A 27,495-nucleotide genomic window follows, 5' to 3' on the forward strand; every position below is an offset into this window, starting at 1 on the left:
CTATTGTATATTTTGCTCTAACATGTTGGCACTGTTTAAAAATAAAAAGAATGACTGTACTTTCTCTAATTTCTCTTTTCTTCCCCCATTTCCCTCCTTCCGCTGTGTATCTCTGGGCATATTTTCATCCTTTTCTGCCTTGTTTCCTGTTTGTAACGCTTTTTATATTTCAGCTTTACTTACTTTCTCAGATCTCTTTTTTCATCTTTCCTTGCTCTTCAAGAAAGCTCTTTTCCCAGTCTGCCTCCCTCTTCAGTTTAATACTTTTCCCATCAGGTTTCTCTCCAGCTTTCTAATCTCTACTCCTTTCATTCACTCTTCCCTCCCTTCACACTTGCAGATTCTTTCATCCCTGGACCCTTCACTCCCCCTTTTCCTCACCAAAATCCTGTTTCTCCTCATCCTTCTGCCCCACTAAATTTTTCAGGTTCCTGAAAATCAGGCCACCTTTGTAGGCACCTGAGTGAGGATTTAGGTGCTGAACTTTCACAAAAAGAAAAGGAGTACTTGTGGCACCTTAGAGACTAACCAATTTATTTGAGCATAAGCTTTCGTGAGCTACAGCTCACTTCATCGGATGCATGAGCTTACGCTCAAATAAACTGGTTAGTCTCTAAGGTGCCACAAGTACTCCTTTTCTTTTTGCGAATACAGACTAACATGGCTGTTACTCTGAAATCTGTGCTGAACTTTGGCATCCACATTTGTAAGACTCCACATTGAAGACTCAATGGAGCTCAATCGGCTTACCTTACCAAAGAGAAATTTGATGGGGTGACAACCACACTCTGTCAGTACTGACGGGAGAAGAGAAATGTGGTAAGTGGTCTCCTCAATCTAGCAGACAAAGGTTTAACCAGAGCTAATGGCTGAAAGCTGAAGCTAGAAAATTCACATGGGATAAGGCATTTTTTTAACAGAGAGGTTAGCTAACCATTGGAACAATTTACCACAGTGGGTGGTGGATTTTCCATCACTGGCAATTTTTAAATCAAGATTGGATATTTCTGATATATATTGTCTAGTTCAAACAGGATTTAATTTTGGGAAGTCCTATTGCCTGTGTTATCCAGGTAGTCAGATTAGATGACCACAATGCTCCCTGTCATCCCTGGGGTTCTGGCCTTGTAATCGATGAAAATTTGAGCCTAAACTTTTTAACAACTGTCTATGGGAGAAAGGGACAGAAAGGTAAAAGTTCTGTACACACACACACCCCCTGCAACTTCCTCTTCTCACCCCACAAAACTTACCAGTTAAGAATGGATTTTAGTAAATAAAATGTGCCAAATTTATTCCCCAAGAGGCCCAAGAACAGGCCTTTATTACAGTGGTGTTGATAATGCAGTGATCAGATATAGACTATAAATTATTTACTATATAAAACAATGTAAGACATTTGAACTGTTTACTTTTCTTATTTAAAGCAAATCCCACATCTCAGGAGTCTGGGCATGATTTTCTGCTTGCTGCCTGGATGACATCATAAAGGCTGCAATTGGTTGCTTAGGTCTGAAATTCAGGAGAGAGGAAACCTAGGGGTAAGGAAGGTCCTGACACCAACGAACCTGTTATGAAGATACGTTCCTCTCCATGCACCTTCCATTTAGCTTTTGCCCTGCTAGAAGTTATTTTGAAATCACTGTGTGTAAGGTTTATTTCCCCCCTCAATGAGTTCTCACACTACTTCTGATGTTAAACAATGGGTTGCTTAATCGCTGCACAACTGCAGCTTCTGGCCTTGGGTGTGGTGCAGGTTTTGTACAGATAAATATAACTCCTATGACATATTCAAAAGCTATTTACAACAGTCCTTCAATCTAAGTAATTTCAATGCAGAGATTTAAAAAAAAATTTTTTTATAGCGAAAGCTCCAAAAAAATGTATTTAAACTAACCACTGGAGAAATAACAATTTCTTCAAATGAGAACGTTTTCTTCCAAATATAGTGTTTGGCAGCCCTTCACAGACAATGTTATTTTGTCTCCCCTCTCCCCAATTTTAAAACAATCTTCAAAGGAAAAAAGTGTGACACACTGATATGAGAAAAACATGAAACCGATGAAAATATATCACTTCTTAGACAGAAGGCTTTACATTTTAACTAACTTGTATCACAGACAAAATGCCATAGTACAACCAAAAATGAAAATAAGTAACAGGAACCTAGGCTATGTATATTCACCAAGAACATTACCTTATTTTTTTAAATTCTATTGAAGAATGCAACATAATACAAATAAAGATTTTATTAAAATCACATGTAATATTATATGTTTTATATTTATGTACTTGTGCCGGAAAAATTATAAAGCATAACAGGACGTGATATATGTGAACAGAAAATATTTCATATTGTTTTTCATGTACATATAAATATAAAAGTTAAAAATGGTGTCTGACAGCGATATACTAATTGGCTACATGGCTTTAGTAGTAATTAGGAGAATGTATAATATTGTATTCCTTAAGCAAGGTCTTAAAAGCAGTGCATTTGGCAGATTGCTGTTGATTGAAGAGAGTCTTTGCTTTTTTATAAAACGGGTAACAGCATTTCTTCAGTAAACATTTAGAAATATTTTAGGCACATGCAGGAAAAAAAAGAAAAAAGCCTTAAAAACGCTGGCACATGCCAGTGACTTATTTGTTCTTCGCTGCCAGAGGTTTACGACTGATCTTCTTTGACTTATCATTGTTCTTCTTTGGAGGTTCGGGATTTGCCTGCATATGTCTGCCATAGAGACTGCAAAGAAATGAGACAAAAACATTTGTGATACCAACACTATCATATGGGCTTTCAACCAACTGCACATTACGCAATGCATTTAGGTACTGAAGCTCAAGAAAGCAGAGGGTCATTAGTTTATTTTATCTGTATATGCTTGAAATTCATATCAGACTTTAAGCTGCAGTACATAGTATTAGTTTTCTTTGACTCATCAGGAGGTTAACACTAGGAAAAACAGGGTTTAAAAACCGTAAAGGAGGAAATCAGTTTTGCTTTCAGAAACTGGCAACCTTTATTCAGCACAGTTATGGAATAAAGGCTCAGAGTATGTGTATTTAAGTCAACAATGACAAAAATTGGGTTACACTGGAGAGACAGAGTACCCATTTACAGCACAGTGAGCTTCACGCCTAACCAGAAAACCCAAGGGCTTGATAATGTGACAGAGAGCAATGGTGTCAGAGTCTTTTCTGTCTGTTCACACATGATTGATAGTAGTGGGATAGCTACCAACACATCAATGCCACGTTAATAAGTACCACTGATTAAATGTTGACAAAGTATCCAACAATTAAGATGGCTAGCATTCACAGCAAAGCTAAATAGACTATATGGCTGAGAAGATTTAACTAAACATCAGAAAATTAATGAATAATCCTGATTAAACTACACTGAAAGCCTACTCAAAATAAATACAGCTCAAATTTAACTTCCCTTATTGACACAAACTGCTTTTTAGAGACATTTTCTGAGGGGATGTCAGTGTGTCTAGAGGAGAAAGGATCCCGAGCTTTGCTTTCTTTAAGGCTTGGTCTACACTACAGAGTTCGGCTGACATAAGGCCGCTAAATGTCAGTATATACACTGCAGCCTTGCTCCTGCCAGTGTAAGTGCCCTACTACACTGACATAACTCCACCTCCACAAGAGGCGTAGGGCTTATGTTGGTGTAGTTAGGGACACGCAACCTCTGTGTAGATACCGCGTTCCTTAGGTCCGCTGTTGGCTGTCATTCTTGTCAATTTCAAGTCTCCACTGGAGCCGTGAAATTGACAAGAAAGCCAGCTCCTGACTCCCCACCTGGGCTGCTGCTGGGTCTCTGCTCAAAGCTGGGCTGCCACCGACTCCCAGCCCTGCTACCCCTTACTCCCCCCCCCTTCCCTGCCTGGAGCACAGCAGCTGACCAGACTTTGGGTGCGGCTCTCTGGGAGTGGGAAGGCAAGAAGTCCAGGGGGGCATCTGGACTTCCAACTAGGGGGGGGCTGAGCCCTGGCGCTCAGCCCCCCCACACTGCCCCTTTTCAGTTGGTGGAAGCGCTCCTTGTGAGGATGTGCACCACCGACAGAAAGAAGGTCGCGTGCACGCACATCAGCCTCCTCAGCCACCACAGTAATTAAGATTGTAGTATAGTCCCATCTTAGTTGTACAAACACATGGAACAATGAAACCACTGAAATCCCTCGGAAAGGCGTCCCCTCATAATACCTCAGTATCATTCTGCTGTCTCAGTGGCTATCCCATGCTATCAGATTGCCAACCAAGTTTGACACTAACTTTTTGAAATTAACATGTGCTCCTTAACTCAAAGTTACCTTCAGTGACATTTCCCATGAACAGAATGAATGGCATTATGTTAAGCGATAGGGTCACATATTCCCAGAGTGAAGCTAAGAGGATCCTAATGCAAGATGTTCACTGGTTTCAACCAGCCTGACCAGTTCAATACACCCCCAATTCATTAATGTCCTACAGTGTATCGGATACGTGTCATGGAAGGTATCACTGGAAAACTAAAAACACACTGATCATTAATATTCTTGTGGGTATATGCATGGTAAATGCCCGAGGGATCATAAAAATATGAAGAAAATGTGGAACTGAACTGCATTTACTTGACTAGTTCGGAGAGTAGGTAAACCGGTTTCTCCCAGTCAAAGGATAGGCTGACACCTCCAGCCAGGTGTCAGAGTCAATTAGCAATCACATGTCAAACAGCAGTTCATTTGCATTTCAGCAAACACCACTGGGGGAAATAAAGCAGCATGGAATTTCTTTTACCAGCAGTCTCCATGTTTTACTTCCTCACAGCTTGAATTAACTTTACTCTGGGGCTTGCCTTCAGACGAATCCATTTCAAAAGGTTCACTGGACCATAAAAGAGAGGGGCAAAGAATCCTAAGTTGTCTTTCATCTAAGACGACAAAGGAACTGAGCATGCTGGACTTTGTGGGAGCTCCTGACCAGAGAGTGGCCAGCTTCTTGCTGGAAAGTAGTATGGTAAAAATCTTACCTTGAAGCAAGACTGTAGTTTTGTTAAGTCTTGGTCTCTAGAAAGCAATTTTCACTTTTATTTGCTTGTAACCATTTCTAATTTTATCCCTCATACTTGAACTCACTTAAAATCCTATCTCCTTTTGTTAAGAAACTTGTTTTACTTTTAATCTAAACCTATCCAGTGCTGTGTTTGAATTCAAGTTTGAATGGAAGGAGAAAACTCTTGTCAAAAGACACTTCAAGATAAAAATGAAAGAGCTGACTCTTTTGTGGCTACATGCAACTGATCATTTAAAGCATCATTAGCAACAATTTTATGATGTTTAAAAGTTACTAGCTGACAAATGGAAATACGTGCTCAAATCTGCAAACATATACTATATTTTACTATTTAAGCTTGATTTCTGACGCTAAAGAAGCTTTAACATGACCTTAGAGTGGAATACGAACATTTTTCGTACATTACTATTAATCCTGTTTATTATAGTATTGCCTAAGGACTAACCAAGAAAGGGGCCCGACTGCGCTAGGTGCTGTACAAACCCAAAGAGCATACAATCTGAATATGGAGAAACTCAACACTGGGCCCTCGCAGGGTTGAATTTAAACAGAATCCCTGGATCTGAGCCCCAAAACAACTAGAAAGTGCTTTTCTCACCATAGGCAATAAAAAGCAGGAGGGGATACAGGGGTCTAGGAGCATCACTGCACAGCTTTCTCTTCACCCTATCCTGCCCTCACAGCTTCTTCCCATCAACTGACATTGGCTCAAGGTTGGGTGGAGGAAGGGCTTTAGAGCTGTGGGGTCAGACGAGGAGGAAGGAGGACTCTTAGGGCTTGGAGAAGGGAGAGGAAAGCTGGGAGACTGCTGAAGTAAGTTTTCCATTAGTTTCCCAGGTGGGGTTTCTGGAGGGGAAGTGGTATTTTCAAGTGTTGCATGTGGATTTTTGTGGGGGTGGATATTGGAGTCCACATTTTCTGTGCTTTGGGAATGTATGATGTATATTTTTCTTTTCTGAATGGCACTGCTGGAGTTATTTCACTTTTTTCCTTTTTCTTGTACAGTGGTAAGGCTGTAGTGTTAACAAAAAGTGTATACAGATTCGTAAGTATCTGAACTGGGTTCCGGCATGTTGCACAGAAGAAACTCACTAATAACTGGGGGAGACACTGCAAATTATGCATTTGGCAAATCAAAAGTAAATGAACATATATTAGTCATTTTTTATTGTTTATCACAACATGTATTCTCTCTTTTGAGAACTGACAATATCTCAAAACACTACATAATGTCCTGTAGTACAGCTTGTTGGCTATAAACTAGCTGCTGAGAAGTGGGGAAAGACTGCCTTTTTGGCACAAATTTTGAAGTTTGCAGATTGGCATAATGTGGGGATTAGTGGGGGTTCCCCTGAGGGATATATATATATATATATATATATATATATGTGTGTGTGTGTGTGTGTGTGTGTGTGTGTGTGTGTGTTTTGCCTGTTTCATGCATGTTTCTGCTATGGAGAGGCTGGATTCTGACAGTGTTAGTATAAACAATGGAATTTTGTCAAAGGTCTAATTGGGCAACACTCTTTTTGATCACGTGTCACAAAAACGTTAAACAGAAAAACCCATTCAGTTGTACTTTAAAAACAACAACAGTTGTACAGTTTTTTCTTAAAAAAGAGTTGTGTATAAATGGTAAGCAGTGTATTTAGGGTTCTAACATCTTTCTTCTCCCTTCCATCATGCGTGGGAATATTAAATTAGTAGTAGGACCTTGGCTTAACTTGTAAGTTTTCCCTTTCATAAGACATTCCTTGTGCCCTTTCTTGTGTGAGCCTAAAGCTTCCTTCACAGAGTTAAATTACTCAAGGAACTTGGGTTCCTTCGAGAAGTTTCAAGTAAGTTTCAGTTGTGCATTGCTATCTCAGCTCAAGATATACTCCTTGAAATCTATCAAACTAACTAGTCCGCTATGGAAAGGGAGAACCAGGATCAGACATCTTCAGATTTATCAACTCTCCAGGACAGGGACCGTCTCTCTTCTGCGTTTGTACAGTACCCAATACAAGGAGGCCGGTATCCCTGGTGTAACAACAACATGCAAAAAGAATAACGGGTACGCCTCAACCTAACAATACATTCGGGACACAATTTTGCCTTCTCTTATACTAGGGAAAGTCCACTGAAGTCAGTGAAGGTAGAACTGGGCCCCAGATGTTCTTAATTTTAGTGGGTTTAAGTAATACCACCAGAAGTCACTCCTGGCTCCCCACTCAAAGCTACTGAACTGGGCTATTCAGAGGGCCTACCTATATGAATTAAAAGAAGATTAAACTCCATTTGGTTAGAACGGATCTGGGCTCCATTTAATCAACCCATGCAGTGATTTGTGGTACCTATTATAAAGATACTGTGAGCACCTGGAGTTTGGAATGTTGAATTTAATGGTGCCCACTATCTATGGGAATTGATCAGTAATCTATGTGCAGATGCCAAAGGCATGGCACACAGCTTTACATCTGGTAATCTGTAATATCATGTGTTTACATGGATGTTATAGTTCTATGAGGAAATCTACATCCAAATCTCTATCAAGCAAAAACTAAAGCATGAAACCTGGATTGCAAATACACACTTCAGACATCTGTAATTATCCCATACAGCATCTATCTCTATATATAAACAAACATTTTTAAAAAATCTCTGGTGAACACAACTATTTCCACATATACAAATATCACAAAACCCCACTGCATTTTCTATTTGCCCGACTGGAAGTAACAAATAAGAACACTGTAGCTGCTACAGCAAAACTAACAATATCGTGAGAAAGATGCTCATTAAACTTCATCATTCTGTCCTCTTTAATGATGCCTTTACTTAATAAAAATTCCTTAAGCAGTTTCAAGGATATTAGGCGAGGTCTTTGGTTATGTATCAGGGGTCTAAGCTGTCACTAGCAAGCATGCAGTTCAGGAGGTGCATTCCCAAGAGGAAAGACTGAATACAGCTTTCTTGTAATAAATTCAGAGAATCAATAACTGCAGCTTGCTACATTACTTAAGCATTTAAGAAAGTAGGTGATCCTTCTAAATTAAACTACAAATTGCTAAATGTTGCAATTTACAGTGTTAACAGGCATGAACTGAAAGGCACTAACCGGCATGTAATGTGAAAACATTGAATCTTATTAACATCTGTAACTTTAAAAAAAAATTACTGTTTAAAATTCACAAAGTTAGAAAATACTGTAAAATATTTTTTTTAAAAAACAACATCAAAATAATTTCCCGCATGCCCTTTCTAGTCTACATTACCTCACTCAATAACTAAAATCTACATCTAAAGGCAGAGAGGGGAACAATGAACAAGCACAATCATAGCAAAAATGTATTAAACACGCAGAGGAAATATCTAAATAGTTTGAGACCAGTCTCAGCTGATTTCAGAGTAAGGATCAGATTCTGACTTGGATCCCCCAAAACAATATGTGTACATCTGTGTTGGTTGCAGATTGCTTTTTTCAAGGCTAAAAACATGTGGCATTAGAGGACAGCACCTTAAGGTAAAAGATTTGGGGCCCTGAGCATTTTCAAAGAGATTTCAAAATACAGCCATGGGAAAATGCATTGCTTTGTCACTGTCTGGCTAAGGCATAACTATAGGGGTTTTTATGTAGAGTGCTATACACATGCACAGTTAGACACAATCCTGGATGAAATTCCATCATCTGGTAAGGTACCATAAAAGGTGAGAAAAACATGAACGATTCAAAATGCTGCTGCTTGCTGTAAATACACTGCTAGCTACTGTAGTTTGTATGCATTATTATAATTAATACCTTAGATACTGTAGCTAAATATTTACTTCAAAAGAACACACACACACACACACACACACAATTTCTCTCCCCCAGCCCCCAAGCAGGTTTTAGCCCTGCCTGTCACTGTTTCAGTATCTCCATGATGCAAATGGGGCTGGTGTTCCCCTCTGTGGGAGCTGCTCCATTGCCAATGCTTCCTCAAGGTAGCTCTTGTACGGGGAAGGAGACAAATCCAGGGCCTGCAGTTCACCTTTGCAGTGCGTGAAGGATGGGATTTTTAACTACTTTGCAAATGTCTTAAAATTTGTTAATTTACCAATAACTTATGTTTATTAATTAGGTGACTGCTAAATTAACAATAAAACAAACAAGTAATATGAAAATCTGGTTTCCTCACACATTCCAAAGTGAACTGCATTTCCTGTGTTCTAAGTAGGGCAGTTCAAATAATTAAAAATGATTCACTTATTCAATTAATTTAGCTTCACCCCCATGTTTGCAAATGCTCTGAGAACAGATGGCAGAACTGTCAGATGTATTCATTATTTGAAATTATTTGTGAATTTCTTCAGCAAATAATTCTTGGTATGCAGCTTGTTAGAGAACAGTTCACTGCGCATATTCAAAGCTCAGGCTGTGCTGGTTAAACAAGTCTTGTGGTGGTGTTGCTGCTTTCAGATTGGTTGGCTAATATCACTAAGCAACAATGAAGTGCTGCCAACATTGTAACAAAGGGCTCCCACAAAAACGTTTCATCTCAGTCAGATACACATGAAGTTTCCTGGGTAAAATAATTTCCCCACCAAAATGCGTCCATCAATTCCATACTCTTCCCTTCTCCAAATCCATCAGACTTTCCACTCCATCACTCTTTCCCATTTCCCAACACCTTATGGTAGCTGCTCCATGTGGCTCCTTCTCCTAGCAGCTGTACTTCACTGCAGCACCAGTGATGGCAGGAAGGTATCCTGCAACCTCAACTGGTAGTAGCAGATGCCTTGTCCTGCATCTTCTGGCAGTGGCTTGGTTGTCAAGTAAGGAACAGGTAGATCGCCTATAGCGGGGAGCTGTCAAACCATGGTTCTATATGCGGTTTAGAGTACACATGGGCAACTGCTGTAGCTCTTGGAAGTGTCAGATCAATGGCCTTCCTCAAGGCTCAGTTCTTTCACTGATACTGTTCAATGTGCACATCACTGACCTGCCAGCTACATTCTCACACAAGTTTAATCTGTGCTGACATCTGCTGCAGCTACCTAGCTCAGTCCTTCTCAGAAACTGACATGGTCTTGAGCGATGATATGAAGCTCATGGCAGACTACTGTAGTTGATGGCGCCCACAGCCGAGCTTTTCCAAGACGGTTTCTAGTGCATTTCATCTGCTAATGCAAGCCACGAGTTTAAAATTTTCCTCAACAGCCAACACCTGCAGCATGATCTAAACCCACTTTACTGCAATGTAATATTGGATAGGTCATTAATAAACTACAACCACTTGAGAGAAGATGGCAGCCAAAGTCAGCACTTGAACAAACATGCTCAGAAAATTGACTGGTTCGACCTGGGGTGGAGCGCCTGGATCCTTAGAACATCAGCCCTGTCTATTCAACAGCAGAATACTGTGCTCTTGTCTGTTGTCGCTCATCTCACATGAGGCTGGTTGCTGTACAGCTTAACAAAGCTATGAGTATTGCTACTGGGGCTTTACAGGAAACTCTGTTGCCATAGCTACCAATACTTAGTAACTTAGCATGACCGCGTATTCGCTGAGAGAAGGGCTTTGTCATGCTGCTGGCTAAGATCCATGAGAACAGCGACCTGCTTTTGTATATAGGCCCCTTCAACCACCTGCCAGCTTACCTGTCTTCTAGACGCCCTTTATGGTCATTTATGCCCCCACAGGACATGATGGTGGAATCTGCTTGGTGCAATAAGTGGTCAGCGACTATAGTCGTTAATCACGCTTGTCACTAACTCAACCATTTGTCTACCATGATTTGATTTGCAAGTCACCTGTGGTCATCCCTGTACTGGTTTCAAACAGGATAGGACAACTGTGCAGCCACTCTCTTTAAATGGGGCTTTTCTAATGACCCGCGAAGCAGCTGAGGTCAACTTCAGTCTACGTCGCACATCCTTGACGAGTGCCCACTAGCTTATTTCGACGCCGGGCTACCAGCTCTCCACCCGGCTGACGAGGCCATCAAATGGCTGGGCACATTAGGCACATGCTGATTATGGGTTCTACAAATGATGGGTCTCATTTGGGTTTTGAGGTGGACAAGTTTCGGCTGACTGAAAACTACAAACAAAAGTGAAATTGACTAGCCTATTTACACACTCCAAGCTAAACCAAAAGGCACAAAGTAAATAAAAAGAAAAGTAAACTAGGTTTCTAAAATGTTAATTTTTAATAATACACTTTAAGGCCAGAAGGGAGTATTGCGATCCTCTAGTCTGACCTTTCTGGTAACTCAGAACATTGGACTTTCCTGAATTAATTTCTGCTTCAAGTTCAATAGCTGTGGTTGAACTACAGCATATTGCGACAAAGCTCTGTCCTTGTCTCTGTGGGTCCCGCGTTTCCTGGAAGATTTCGCTAGCCTCAGGGGCTCACTGTGACCCTCCACACAGCCCTTCTCTCTCTAGAGGAAACAGTCACAGCTTACTGAGACATTTTCATCATAAACCAGCAAGGAAGATGAGGAGAAGCAACCCTCCCTCGCACAGTCTCTGTTGTCTCCAAGTCTCAGGGAATCGGGGAAGGGAGGGGAGGGGAGAGGAGAGCCTGGGCCCGCCCTCTACTCCGGGCTCCAGCCCAAGGACCCTAATAGTAGCAGTTATGGTAGCTGACTTTTTGGAAATAGGACGTGTACAATTCCCTGGGCCACTTCCCCACAGCAGCCCCCACTCAGTATCTCCTTCACCGCTACCTCAGGGCCTCCGTCCTTACGCCTGATATGGATTTGTACTGCTTAGTTCCTCCAACAGCGCGGCTTACTCCTACAGCTCCTGACACACGCACCTCACTGACTAACTGGGAGGCTTTTAACTAGTTCCAGCCAGCCCTTGATTGGCTTCAGGTGTCTCAATCAACCTAGCTATCTCCACTGCTTTCTAGAAGGATCTTAATTGGCCCCAGGTGTCTTGATTAACCTCGAGCAACTACCATTTGGTTACCATGGTACCAGGGATTTGTTTAGCCTGGGGCTAACATACCTGTTCCTCACTACTTTACCATAGCCATCTGGCCTTGCCCTGTCACAATATATTTTAGAAATGAGCCAAACTGGATCTGAAATTTTCCAGTGATGGAGAATCCACCATAACCGTCGGTAAGTTAATAAGGCGTCATTAGTAAGGTAGGTAAGGAAACTTTTACTGGCTTGTGACGTTTAATCTGACTGTGATTTTAGGTAAATTAGAAACAGCAGCTTTGAGAAAGACTGATTTTATCCACAGTTCCTCGAGTTGATCTTTCTGTGTTAATGAAGTTAAACGTTTTTGTTAAAGAATTCCAAGAGGATGCTTTGCAATTCTTTTATAATTTAAAAAAAGCCATCTTTTAATACCCTCTGAGCATAACACCTTTTTGAATTTTGTACCTTAGATGGGCACCTTGATAGAGCAGCACTGTTGGAAGCTTATAAAAAATCCCTTCAAAGAAAAAGAAACAGACCAACACTTGCAAAAATGACTAGAGATTTTGTGTGTCCCACTCAATAGACATTAAAGAGGCCTGATTTGCAGCAGATGGGTGCTCAGCAAACCCTGAAACTTTTTAAAACCGCTGAGCACCCATCCTTTAAAAATCAGGCCTCTTTAAGGTGTAATGGGTTGGGCACCCAAAAATTGAGTCACTTGAAAATCTTGGACAGTGTGTACAACAAAATAGAAGCCATGAAGGGGATCTCTATAAAACAATCAAATGAAGACGCAGAATTCACTTATAACTTAAAAAATGCTCCTCTTCCTACTCTGTGAGCAGAAACCTAAATTAAGATTTAATTTAGGAAGTCTGTGACACTGAAAAGATGTCCCCAAACAAATCCAGAATAGTCAAAAGGATGCCAGAAGGGGTTGTGGGCAGAGAGTCATCTTTCTCCACGTAAGGTAGCCTGACCCAAACTAGCTCAATTTTGAACAAGCAAGAATCATAATTAGAAAATATTACTCATTTAGACCCTAGGTTTGCAAGTGGATCCACAATGATGGACCTCATTGCTCATACCGAGTCCCATTGAGTATCCCATTCTGGCACAAGGGGCTGCTTATACAATCCTGCTTACTGGACCTGGGATCTTAGATCTTTCTCAAAGCATGAAATATTTTTATAGGAAATTTTGCTTAGATCCTTTAGACATATGCAACAATGGGCTAGACAGTGCCTATCTCCAAGTGAGGGGTGGCAGGTAGCTGCAGTAGCCCAAGAAAAGAATTGTGACATTCAGAATCATAACTCACTCACTCCTTCATTCGCCCCATGCTTCATGAGGGAAGCAATCTGCTACTGGCCAACATCAGGGTACTTCTCAATCTGTGACAGTTCACATCTGTTGGCCAGCCACCATCCCGCTCTGCACAGGGAGAAGAGGGAGCATAAGCCCAGTGACGCCTGCTCCGCTGTCCATGTATAAGCTGGTGAAGCAGGTTGTCTATGCAGTGGAATAAGGGAACACTTTACATCTCATCATGTCTCTGCATGGGGCAAGTGATAGTCTCCCAATCTGTGAATATCTTACTGTGGATACATACAATTTACATGAAAATGAAAGTGTCCTCCACCCCTTCCATCTCCCGCTCTCTTCCCTAGTAGAATGCTTGCATGCATTTTAGAATATTCAAATAATGGAGAAACTCAGTTAGGTTTTTCTCTAAGCCCTTACTCCTGAGAATATCCATTGACATCAGTGGGAATCTTAAAAGATGTTCCCCCCCCTTTTATACCTTCCCCCCCTTTCACAGCTTAAAATGTATTTTTCCATTTACATGTTTGAGCAGGAGAAGGCTTTAGGCACCGGTATCCCCCCCAACTCTACAGACCCGAAGGGGCCGAGATGTCCTTTTGGACAAGCGGCATCCTCCAATCTGACAAATGAGAATGAGCGGAGCCAGCTGGGTCAGCCACTCTAGCAAGAGACAGTGCAGGCTGTGGAGCAAAATACATCTACAAGGAAACGGTGCTGGTCACCACTAGTGTCTCTGTGATTTGTTTACTCAAAGTGATCTGTATCCTCACACCTGTGTCTTGTGTGTGCCTTACTGTATGAGCATGCAGTATATAAATCTGCACACTGCACTGTTACACTGATTTATTTGGTTGGGACTATAGTCTGGGCCACTGACTTGAGATCAGAAACACCTGCCTGCTCTCAAACTAACTCTGGACCAACACTGAGCAAAAATGCATAAAACATGTTCAGACCTTCCCTGTCCAAGTAAAAAAAAGTCTTCTTTAATCCCTCCCTTACATTAATGCTGCCGTTCATGGTAAGCCCTTTCAATTTAAAACCAACACTTATGTTTTTTTTTTCTTAAATGTTTCAGGAACTGATTTCAAGGCTCTTCATATAGTTCTTGGTAAAAATGGCTAAGTACTAACTGAGTGATTTTCTTTAAGTTATTCTATGGATAGCAGTTATGCATTTCTTTCCCTCTAACTACAATTAGTTTACTGCTAAAAAGAAGAGAACAAACTCCAGGGATATTCTAATAAATGAACATGATTTTTTACAAAAAATAAAGTCTCCTGGAATTAACCTGTGGCAGAGATACTTTATGTTGGGGTTGGTGGATCTCATTGCTTGTAGAAGAGGGAAAACTCACAATCCTCTGGGTGTTGGGACAGCTACGCTACTGGAGGAAAAGAAACTTTGGGTAGCATAAAGTTGCCATAGTTGCTCCTATGCAATCTCTCTTCTGGCCACCAGTGCAGGGGGCATGGTTTGTATTCTACTACTCCTGAGTGATCCCTAGCTCCTTTTCTTCACTAAGGAGTATGCAAGGGAATAAAATGAAGCAGAAAAGCCCGCAAATCTATGGAAGAATGCAGCCATGCTGATAGACCAAGACTATAACAGGGTTCAAAACAAAACTAGATAAGTTCATGGAGGATAGGTCCCTCAGTGGCTATTGGCCAGGATGGGCAGGGATGGTGTCCCTAGCCTCAGTTTGCCAGAAGCTGGGAATGGGTGACAGGCGATGGATCATTTGATGATAACCTGTTCTGTTCATTCCCTCTGGGGCACCTGGCATTGGCCCCTGTCAGAAGACAGGATACTGGGCTGGATGAACCTTTGGTCTGAACCAGTATGCCCATTCTTATGTAGAAGGTAGTGGCCCCACAGATGCACGTGTTGGGAATGAATGACTGTGGCAAAGGCCAGGGTTGTGCAGGTTTATATAGGCTTCCTAGAAGACATACTGGTTTTACCGTCCATGAGCCCCTCCTCTGCCGAGCTGCCTCAAACTCCTTCCCCCAGAGGAACGTGGGGCAAACACTGTAAGTATTCTATCAGGACCACCTAATCACAGTTAAGGAGTTTCATGTTAGTGGGTGGAATTAGGGATCACTTTCCCTGTGACCTTGGTGGCAGAGGTGAAGGGTTCATAGATTCACAGAGTTTAAGGCTCGAAGGGATTAAGAGATCATCTACTCTGACCCCAGGTATGTCACAGGACATTACATTTCACCCAGTTGCCCCTGATTAAGCCCAACAACTTGTGTCTAGCTAAAGCTCATCTTTCAGAAAGGCAACCAATTTCTCCCCCTCATACTTCCTCCTCCAATTCCATTGGAGAAGGAAGAGTGGGGAAATTGGAGAGTTTCCCTTTTTTTCCCCTGATTTTTTGCAACCAGTCTGCTTTAGCAATGCAAAAATGGACTTTGTTGTCTCTCATATGAAATCCTTCTTCAGGTTCCCAGCAGTGACCCTTTCAACTATATTAACTCCATGCCATTCGTCCAAAACAGCCCAACTGCGTTGACCTCCGGGACACATGGCGAAACCCATCTTTGTGAAGAGGAGCTTGGGGAGAGTGAGGCGGATCAATGTGAGGATTTTGTTTGTTTGCTTTTAGGGTTTATGGGCTACATGGGGACAGAGCATTGGTGAGAGGTGTTTACTAACTGGGTGCTGCATGGAATTTACTGCTATTTTTTAAATGTATTCTTAACTGACGGCATGGTACCTAGATAGCGGAATAGGCTTTTTTTTTTTTAATAAACTGAAATAAAAATAAGTATAGTTAGATTTAGGATTTAGTCCCTTGGTAATTCTCATCTCAAAGTAAAACCTGCTCACTCAAACTTTTCCCACATCACATATTTCCTTAAATCAAAAACCCTACAATTCTGCAAGACAGAGGTCAGTGACTCCTTGTTCATGGAGAGCTAATTACTAGTCTATGGACCTTCCAGATGCATAGTTGGAGTTGTGGGGCATCAGAGATCGTGACACACATACTGATTACCACTGTATCATGAAACAACTGGCTATAAGGGAAGCGCATCTCCATTTTCCTGTCAATTTTGACCAGAGCAGTACACCATTAATATATGGAAAATAATTAATAAATTAAGCAGATCTTTAGTGTTTTTTTCATGGCTAACACTATGCAGACAAAGCTGTTCTATTCAGGAGAGACCCACAGTACACAGCAACCAATAATCTTTATGGTAACACTGCAGTGAAAATGTCATTTATTGTAATGAACACAGATCATAAGGTAAGCCCCCAGCTACCTCTCCATAATTTTTCATTATACTCTTTCTCGCTGTGTTATAGTTCAAGAGTACTTGGGGAATTATACTGAACTATACTTACTAGTCAGCTCTTCATTACTGATATCATACTGTTAAAATGTAATTGAGCAATCAGCAAACTGCACCAGTTATTGAGATAGCACAACACACTGTTCTGATATTTACCTTTTCCTGTTTACATCATCCCTTTCTTTACAGCGTGATTCTCAAAACAAACTTGGCCACAAATGGGAACAGTATCAGAGCACGAGGAGATAGACATGCAATATTTATAGATAGTCAGCATTTTGAGAAAAGGACTGTGCTCCCTTTGAGCTAACAAATCATAACAAATAATTAATAAGAGGCTTTGCTGGCAACATTTCACCTGATTTCATTTTCAACAGTCCTAGATGAATTTGAGGAGATGAAGAGCATGACCTCGCAAGATGAGCCCATAGCCCTTACAGCTGGTGAAAGCCAGCCGAGAAGACTTTGGTCCAATTCTGATGTGAATTGTTAAATATGTCCCACTTTGTAAGAACAAGATGCTGACCACCCTCTAACAAGCACTGGTTAAACCTTTGCTCATTTAACATTAAAGACCTTGCTCAATTTTAAAACCTTCACGCTTTGTGGATGGCTATGGAGAAGACTACAGTGGAACAAAACTCTGGCACCATCTGATACTTCTGACTTCCTGGATCTCTATCACCCTGGTTTCAAGGCCTACGACAGAGACTGTATTAATATCCTCAATGGGCAGCTCTCCTTACCAAGCTTTCATTTAGATGCAGTGATGGTGAACTATAGGCTTGATTCTGCTTCCAATAAAATCAATAGAAGTTATGCCATTCACTTCAGAGAGTTCAGGACTTGGGATATAATGGAAGAGCAACACTCTACACTTGAAGGAAGAAAATGCAGGCTGCACATTATATAAAAGGAAAACATTTTACAGAGATAATATCTCAGTATAATTTTCCTGGAAATCACTGAGAATTTGTATTTCACTTAACTACTGAATAAAATGGCTCAGGAAGTGCAAAGATACTGTTTTCTAGATTGTTCACAGTTAACATACATATTTCATAATAAATTGTTTTGTAATTAGTGTTAGCAACTCAGGTATTTTTTGAAAACTAGAAAAACAAACACCTCTTTATGATACCAACCAAGTACCATGCTCATCATTATTTAAATTGTCTAGGCAAAGTCACTGATATGCAGTTTCCATGCAGCAAGATAGGTATATTGGCTATAAAAGTCCACAAAGCATTAAAAAAATATTGTAGGATATTGACATGTAGCCAGGGTTTAGTTAAATGTGCTGTGGAATGCAAATTTGAAACATGGATATGTAGCACCCCCTCTCCACCTGTTTACCTCCTTTAAATGCCAATCCGCTTACAAGTCTGGGTTCTTTTGGAGCCCGCCACCCACTCAACAGGATGTATCTTCTTTCTTTTTTCCTATGAAATTATTTGGCAATGCCTCCACCCCCCTCGCTCCTTCCTGGCAGGGTCACCAGAGCAGCTTAGGGGGAAAATTCTAATTACAGGGTAATCCCCACTTATTTGCCAGATAGTTGGAGACTTCCAAGAAGTAACACAAACACATACAATATATTCAACATAATAATTATATTAAACAGGAGACAAATAAAACACAAGAGGGTAAAACACTATTTTTAGGGTCACAGGTGCCGATACTGAAAATACCCGTGACTTTGATGTAGCAAATATAAAATTAGTGTCCCGTTGGTACGCGTACTTTGCTGGGGCCCTTGATGACCTATAACCACAAAATTCTTCTCTGCAGTGGTTTAGCAGTGTGGCTGACTGGGTTCAATACAGCCCAAAGGACTCACAAGTGGGAGGTGGTGGTAAATCCCTGCACAGGTATAGTATGCAACAGGTTATAAAATCCTCAAACCCTCACTCCCTGGCTTGAGGACACAGTTCAGGGAATAGGGGGTCCCCAAAACAAATTACCTGACTAACTAAAACATGGTGCACTCACAAACTCCATGAATGATCCTCAGGTTCGAAAATGACTCTGGACTCCACAGTCACTGCAGAGGGGCTGCTCTCTGCTGGCAGGCAACCTCTTCAGGCAGGAATCAGGCTGTGTCAGTCCCAGGATTTCCCCTCACCACAAAGGGGTGCAGGGCTCAAGGTGTAGGTTACACAACTACACTAACATCCAAACTGTAGCCTCCTAGCCCAGCCTTCAGACACACACTCCGCAGGCAGCTTCCCTGGACTAGCAGCCAGAGCAGAGCTGACCATGTGGTGACTGGTCTCACCGAGGGAGCTGGTGGGTGAACTCAGCCTGGCTGGGGAAATTTCCCAGCAAACTCTACAAATTGGGAATCATCAGTGGGGAAGCTGAGAGATCTGCTGTCAGGTCCCTAGAGGCCTGTTTTCAGGGGGAACCCTGCATGCAGACCAGGGACTCACCAGCTCCCCACACACCCAGTCCTGCCCTTTTCCTGGCTGGCTCCAGATTGACTCCAAAATGGCTTATCCCCTTTTCTCAACTCCCTGAGAGGGCCTCTCATTCCCTATTGGTTGCTGGGCAGACTCTGAGTCTGCCTTGGCTCCTCCTCCCTACCAGGGACAGCATGCCTCTGCCTGAGCTGCCAGCAGACAGGGTCCCAGGAATCTATGTAATCTCCTTGGGGGTTACAAATAGACTGCATCCCCTTTTTATAGCCATTACCAGAAACAGTGATACACCAGGAAACTCAGAGAAGGAAACTAGAGAAAGATGTGCCAATGGCTCTGTGTCTCAGAAGATACTTCATTAGCCTGTCAATAGCATGGGGCTCAGGAGATACATTTATTGACAACTCACTGGAAATTGATTCAGTTCTATATAAAGTTCTTTATATGCAATTAGCATGCAGACTCACATGACCATGAGTTCCGTAGAGACTTAATGGTCCTACTAAACCCCAGTTTGCTCTCATTTCTAACAAACTTTTTAGACCTACCACTCAAAGTTTTTGGTGACTTAAAAGCACCAAGAACTGACCAGTTGCTCTAATCAGACAATAATAGCAATTCCCGTAACTTCACCGTACCAGATTCTCTTACATTAGGTTTTGGGTACCACTGGGAAGGACTAATGAAAGCTGCTCCCAGACAGCTCTAACTTGGGTCACTGACACAGTCTTTAATGGACCCTATACCAATAGAGAATAGGTGTAGCAAATCAGTGGTCAGCCTCACTTTGTCCCTGCAGCCTACACTGCGTCTGGGAGTGCTGGCAGCTACAAGGCCCGGAGATGGCATACATAACCAGCAGGGAGTTTCCTTCTTTCTGAGGGTGTATTCTCTGCTAGCCACTTACAGCCCCTTCGTGCCTCTGGAGTTGGAGCTGATGAGAGAATCCAGCTTCTAGTCTGAGCAAAACGATCTACCATACTATCCATCTGTGTAGTCCAGTCTTCGGGTAGACAACCAGCACTACCACACAGCTGCATTAGTAGAAATAGTACTTCCATGACCATCCCATACTGAACCAGTCACTTTTAAAGTGGTCTCTCTAATTTATATTGTCCTGGGGTTAGCTTTTCTGGAAGCTGCTCACCTTTACAAATCGGGGTGAACAAGACCTAGATCTCACTGCACACCCTTTTCACCAGCACCCACTTCTGCAAGATCACAGTTCTTTTACAGATCTGATTGGCTATGTATTTCAATCCTAACATGCTCGTGTGTCTCAAGCTGGCCCAAGGAAGATGTCAGAGCATGTGTCCACATCTGGCAATGAGGAGATGCAGTCCCAGCTGAGCTCTATCATCTGGAAAAGCTAGGCTTATGAATAGTATCTGAGCAGCTGGTCCACTGGGTGCCACGTGAATCAGAAAACAGGGCTAGAAGAAGAGAAGGGGTCTCACAAGGTGCTTTTCCATAAGGTTCAGGACCCAAAACAATTGCTCCAGTGCAGGGTGGAAATCCTGCCCCTTTTGTATGGATTGTGCTTGGATTCTTGATGTTCTGGCATTTGTGTGTTAGGTCTTAACTATAAAATATGGCTCCGAGAATAGGTATTTATCTCTTTGGATAGGTCTTCACTCCCAACAAGGTGAGGTGTGTGTTTTTTTTGTTTTTTACAGTGAGATAACTAACCTGTGGTAGCAACAGTGAGGATAGGGTTGCCATCTAATTGCACAAACCCAAACATCCTTGCCCTGAGGCCCCGCCCCTGCTCTGCCCCTTTTCCAAGGCTCCATCCCACGCTCACTCCATCCCCCCTCCCTCCATTGCTTGTTCTCCCCCATCCTCACTCACTTTCAACAGGCTGGGGCAGGGGTTTGGGATGCAGGAGGAGGTGCAGGCTCTGGGAGGGAGTGTGGTCTTTGGAAGGGAGTTTGGTTGCGGGAGCGGGTAAGGGATTAGGCTCTGGGAGGCAGTTTGAGTGCAGGCTCTGGGCTGGAGGTTGGGATGCGGGACGGGGTGAGGCGTTTACTTCTGGTAGCTCCTGGAAGCGACTGGCACATCTTTCTGGCAGCGGCCTCTGGGGGAGGCAGAGGGGTCTCCATGCGCTGTCCCTAAACGCAGGCACCGCCCCCACAGCTCCCACTGGTCGCAGTTCCCGGCTAATGAGAACTTTGGAGTCAGCGCTCGAGGTGGTGGAGACCTCCTGCCCACCCCTAGAGGCCACAAGGATGTGCCGGCTGCTTCCGGGAGCAGTATGAAGCCAGGGCAGGTACGGAGCCTGCCTTAGCACTGCTGCGCCGCCAGACTGTTCGCACCTAAAAATCTCTCAGTTTGGCAGAAGTAGCCTCTGGGAGATAGCCCGATTCCGGGAGACTCCCGGCAAAACCAGGAGGGTTGGCCACCCTAGGTGAGTAGGGTTTCAAACTAAGTTTGAAGGGAGAAGGTGACAAAAGCTTGCCAATAGGTATAAAAAAAGGTGATCTCATCAGAGTGCTAAATGTTGCGGGAGCGGAATAGCTAATTACAGTAGGGTCATAGGAGCAACAAAAAGGAAAACAGTGAGGGATTCTGGAGTGCTGAACATTTTAGATGTCTGTATACAAGTGGAGGAGTATGGGGGGAAAAACAGGAAGAACTGGAGGTATCAATACACAAGCTAAATTATCAATAAGGATACAATTTAGTCATGGTGGTCACGAATTCCGCGACTTTACTGGACCTCTGTGACTGCTTCAGCTGTCAGAGGCTGAAGCTGGGGCCAGGACTGTGGTGGTGGGGTTTTTAGTAAAGTCACAGAGAGGTCACAAGCTCCTATGAATTTTTGTTTATTGCCTGCAACCTATCCATGACTTTTACTAGAAATAATCATGACAAAATCTTAACCTTAATTATGACTTGCTTGGGATCACAGAGGCTTGGTGGGATAAATCTCATGACTGGAATACTGGTATAGAGGGGAACAGCTCATTCAGGAAAAACAGGCAGGGAAAAAAGGAGGAGCTCTTGCACTGTACATCAAGAATAAATTCACTTGTTCTGAGGTCCAGAAGGAAGTGAGAGCCAGACCAACGGAAAGTCTCTGAGTAAAGATAACCTGGGAAAACACAGGTTACATCATGGCCTGATATACTGTAGACCACCATATCAGGAGGAGAAGGAGGATGAGACATTTCTAGAACAAACAACAGAAATTTCCAAAACACAAGAGCTGGTAGTATCGGGGGACTTTAACTACCCAGATATCTGTTGGAAAAGCAATACAGCAAAACACAAAGTGTCCAATAAGTTCTTCGACTGTATTGGGGACAACTTCTTGTTTCAGAAGGTGGATGAAGTAACCAGAGGGACAGCAATTTTAGACCTGATTCTGATTAACAAGGAGGAATTGGTTGGAAATCTAAAAGTTGAATGCAATCTGGGTGAAAGTGATCATGAAAAGAGAGATTTCTTAATTCTACACAAGTGAAGGAGTGAGAGCAGCAGAACAATGAGAACAGATTTTTTTTAAGAACAGACATTAAGGTTGTCTTCACTGCAGCTGGGAGCGAGTCTCCAAGATTTGTGTGGGTGGGGCTTGCGCTAGCATGCTAAAAACACCATGTGTGACTGTTGCAGCACCAGGAAAGGCTGGGCTAGCCATTCGAGCGCAAGCTTACCCTGCCCCCTGGGTCTGAGCTCAGGCGGCACGCCCCAGCCTCTGCCAGTGCTGCAACGTCCACACAGCTATTTTTAGTGTGATGGCTCAAGCTTTGCTACCACAAGTCTGTCCACCTGGCCCAGGAGGCTTGCTTCCAGCTGCAGCAGAGACATACCCCAACAAACTCAGAAAACTGGTAGGCAAGGTCGCATGGGAAGAAAAGCTAAGGGAAAAAGGAGTTCAAGAGAGCTGGCAGTTTCTCAAGCAGACAATGTGAAAAGCATAAGAGCAAACTATCCTGATACAAAGGAGAGATAGGAAGAATAGTAAGAGGCCAATATGTCTCTATCAAGAGCTCTTTAATGACCTGAAAATAAAAAAAGAATCCTATAAAAGGTGGAAACATGGAAAACTGCTAAGAATTAGTGCAAAAAGAATAGAACGAGCATGTAGGGACAATATCAGAAAGGCCCAATGGGGCCATGATTCCTGACTGCATGCCCTAGGTACCACTATAGTGCCCATTAAAAACAATAATACTCTGTATTCCCAGCTGCTGTAAAATCAGTGTCGCCCCACTCAAGACAATGGAGCTACACTAATTTATGTCCATGGGGGATCTTGCTTCAGGGAGGAAAAAAAGTTTAGAAAATACCACCTTAGTTTATTTTTAAATGCTCACCTGTTCTCTCTCTACTGTGCACAGACTTGGGATCTGATCCTGCAAACATACGAGTAGTCTTCACTTTTCTCTTTGGACTTACTATGGTCACAGAGGGCAGAAATAATTTAAACAAGCTAAAAGACAAAGTAACCCAACTTTACTTATTTTTGGTCTTTTCTAGGGAAGATTTACTACCTAAACCCCTGTTTGCTTTTCCACTCTCGTTGGGCCATGACTATTTGCTATTACAGCTCACATTGTACCTACACTGAATCTACATTACTCCAGTACTGGAACGGTGCACATGGTCTCATTTAACTTGGTTCTGAACTCCATCTTATTTCCAGGCAGGAACAGTTTTACAGCAGACTTTCTTGTAGTTCCTCTGCATAAAAATTAAGTTTAAAAATATATATAATTTTTAGTAAGGAGAGCAAAAACCCATTAAATAATTAGTTTAGAATTACTGCAATTTGTGTGTGTGTGAGAGAGAATGAATAAAGAAGTGCACATGTTGCAATGAGAACTTTACAACACCTTTCAGTACACAGGGAAAAAAAGCCATTTTCTTGGAGGCGATATGCAATTTTCACACACAAATGTGGTCATCCAAAGCCAACCTACATGTCCCTGTACCTTATGCTCAATTTTTTTCTCACTGCCTTCAATACATTAAATGTTGCCCGACTCCCACATCATTAACTAAGAAAAAAACCCACCACTATTTTTCTTTTACAAAATTCTTGAGTGGAATTTTACTCTTATTTCCATAAAATACTAAAAGTTAGAGATGGGAAAGACCTATTAGTTAATAACCTTTTGACTGTCAATTATCCTGTGAAGTGATAACGATGAGCTAAGTTTTGTCACAAGGACAGAGCCTATAGTAAGAGGCAGCACACCCTCTCCTGTAGCCACATTTCTCCCGCCCCCCACCCATTTTCCATAAGACAGTAATTTAGTGCTTATGCCAGCCAAAAATTATGTCCTGTCCCCCTCCCATAGTCTCTCAACTGTGCTGGCCAGCAAATAAAGGGATGGGGTCAATGCTCTAACCATTCCCCACCACCCTTGCACAGTCGTTCTGAGTTTAGCCCTGCTTGCTCCTGGATCCCAGGTCTGTGTAGGCTCTGAAGATTTTTTACTCCCTTGCACAAGTGCGTAAGTCCAAGCCACAATTTAATTTAACAGAAGCAGTTGCGTGTTTGTCCCCCATGTCTGACACACTATAGGCCCAATCCTGCAACCCTTATTTGTTTGAGTAGTCACAATTAAGGGTTTGCTGGTTTGGGCTGGGGGAAAAAAAGGCACAAAATTGGCACATTACAAACAACATGAAGTTGGTTGCTCCCTATCACCATCAGGAAGGGAGACAACCTAAAACTGCTCTGACTTATTTCCAGGCCTTGAGTTAAAACTACGATCGCAATTTGTCCCAAATGATTCTATTGCCAATACAGCAGCAATAAATACATTACAATTTTCTTTGCTGTTGAAAAGGAACACCCACTCACGCTTTTTAAAAGAAATTTTGTTGTGCTTGTGGCTGTCTCCTTTTTGTCTCCCTTTCTCCCCATTTTTGTCTCTTGCAGACTGTTTTCCCCTATCAGTGAAGTTTGTGCCATTCTACCCTCTATTCCCTGCTTATTCTGTATCCTAGATTTCTACTTTTACATGACTTTCTCTGTTGTTCTGTTATTTCTTCACACTCTCCCTTGCCTAATCAGCTGGTTGTCTTCATGTATTTTCACTTGCTCTTCCCATTTTTCTTGCCTTCCTCCCTGTCCCTGTTTCCCTCAACTTCCTGGTCTTCCCTCACCCCCACGCTTATCTCTTGTCATCCTTTTCCTGCTTCTCTTATAAATTCACCCTCTTTCTTAGGGCTTGTCTACACTGGCAATTAACAGCACTGCAACTTTCTAGCTCAGGGAGTGAACAAACACCCCCCGAGTGCAGCAAGTTGCAGCGCTGTAAAGCGTCAGTGTAAACAGTGCTCCAGCGCTGGGAGCCATGCTCCTCATTGAGGTGGTTTTTTCAGAGCGCTGGGGGAGCACTGCACCGTGACCACACAAGGCACATTAAAGCGCTGCCTCTTTAGCGTTGCCAGTGTAGACTAGCCCTTAGTCTCTCTCCTTTCAGATCCTTCTCTTTCCCAATGATTCCTCCTGCTTCCCTCCCACCCCCGAGTGGTTGGTCTTGAGAATACTACAGGAAAAGCTCCTTTTGAACAGATGCAATTGGAAAATGCTGCAAGAATAACTCTTCTCCTGGAATATTTGCCACCAGATGGACGTGGTACTCCAAACAGAGGGGTTTTGGTATAATATGTTTTAGTGTATTTCACTGCAGTTGCCTGAAAAAAAAGGCAGGGATATTTTTCAAGTATATACTGATTTCTGTATTTTATACAAAATCTTTATATGGCTCCCAGTAAAATCTAACCTGTGCTTAATAAGTAGGTATGAAATAACAGTTATTACTAGCATCTGTCATATTTGAAATTACTGTGTAAGACTTAGTATTGGCAGCAACAGATGTTGCATAAAAGAGTGTGAAATGATGTCTTTAATAGAGCATCCTTTAAGGAAAGCAACTTCCTCACTGACAGTCATTCAGTAACACAGAAGGCAGTTTCCCTGAAGAGCTTCTTCGTTCAGAGGTAATTAAAGGAGCAGGTGATTTATTCCTTTGCTACCAAGTAACTGAAATTTCTAAACCTAGTAATGATATTTTAAGTATCAGCAGTTATGGAACATGATTAATTCTAATAAATTGTGGTTAAAACAAAAAAGTAGTGACTAAAATTATAGAAGATATTTGTTGGTTAGAGAATATTGTAAAACCCTGAAAACGATGTACCCCATTATTATGATTTTTACATGCGTTGTCACTGAAAGTACCAATGCCTTTTTCCCTTGACTGAAAACTACTTGCAGTATTTTACTACTGGTAACTATGAAAATCTTTGTACATAAAAAAGTTTTATACCTGTCATAATGCTACACTGTTGATTAGTAAAGTAAGTTGTAGATGACAAAATATATTTTCTTAAAATGAATGTGTTTAAGAGTAAAAAAAGTATGCACAAAAATTCCAAGGAATATCAATGTTTCACATATTTCTGCCACCAGATTAACTAATCCAGCAAAAAGATCCTTGATATGCCATTTACTGATTGATGAGCACACAGAGCTGAGACCCAAGCATGAAATTTTATTGCTGAAGACATTTTCATCCGCAGCCAAATCACCAGGGAAACACTTTGTCAAACAACTTCATTCTGCATGGCAACTCTGACAATATCGGCAATTTAAGATTTTTCTGTTTTTTTCTATTGCATCTACCTGTCTATGCTCAGAAATATTTACAGTAGAACTGCAATTCATGCAGATGTCCATCTTAACACCCATAAATAACTGAAATAGTTCATGTTGTATTGCAACAGTAAGTTAAAAATAAATGCTCACAAGTTGTATATTTTATATAAATGATACCATATATTGTTGACAGAGTTTAATACCAATCCCCCGTGCTTCCTAACAGCAACTGATCGGATATTTGAGCAGCTGCAGGGCTAAAAACTGCTACTTGCTTACAAGAGCTCCATCTTGGTACTAGCATTTGGTCCTGGCTGGGAGAGAGGGATGGCTGAGTCTAAGAAAAGACTACATACAACCCTTTCTGTATGTTAACACTGACAGCTAGGGAACAATTTGAGTTTCCACTGAGGCACAAACGGGTTAATGACAGAGTCTGCTATCCTTTCATTGCTCTTGGAATTATTGATAAATTTTATTGCCTTAAATCTTCTAATTATTTTCTGTATTAATTTTCCTGATTTTTACTGCAGTGGTATTGGCTCTTAAAGGTGACCAACAATTCTTTCAACAAAATTCCCCCAGCAGTAGCAATATGCACTGCATGTTCTCAAAAGTGAAGCTAAGCTCTGCATAATGGGACAAATTTGAATATCCAAAATATGCAGATATGCACATAAAATAGGTAAGTGCTTATGCAACTGCACATACAATTCCATTTTGATTTGGTAACCCTTAGGTTTTGTGTGCCTAAGGCATGTTTTAACAAGACAGCAAAGACTAGTTGGCAGGCCTGGGGGAGGCTGACATCTTTTTACAGGTGCAAGTGCATATGCAACATATTTGGTGAAATCTTGGA

General features: G+C 42.0%; 1 protein-coding gene across 2 annotated transcripts in view; it reads right to left on the minus strand.

Annotated features, from left to right (window-relative positions):
- The window catches only part of RSU1 (Ras suppressor protein 1), a 184,545-nt gene continuing 157,050 nt past the window's right edge, over positions 1–27,495 (minus strand). The window contains exon 9 of one of the 2 annotated variants that reach the window (XM_074946014.1): positions 1–2,743. Coding sequence is in view for 1 of the 2 variants with exons in the window: in XM_074946013.1 (XP_074802114.1) it covers positions 2,641–2,743 (103 nt within the window). In the remaining variant the exon portion in view is untranslated. The remainder of the gene's footprint in view (positions 2,744–27,495) is intronic. The other variant, XM_074946013.1, reaches the window with a different exon arrangement.

Source organism: Natator depressus, chromosome 2, assembly GCF_965152275.1.
Source record: "Natator depressus isolate rNatDep1 chromosome 2, rNatDep2.hap1, whole genome shotgun sequence".
Lineage (NCBI taxonomy): Eukaryota > Metazoa > Chordata > Testudines > Cheloniidae > Natator > Natator depressus.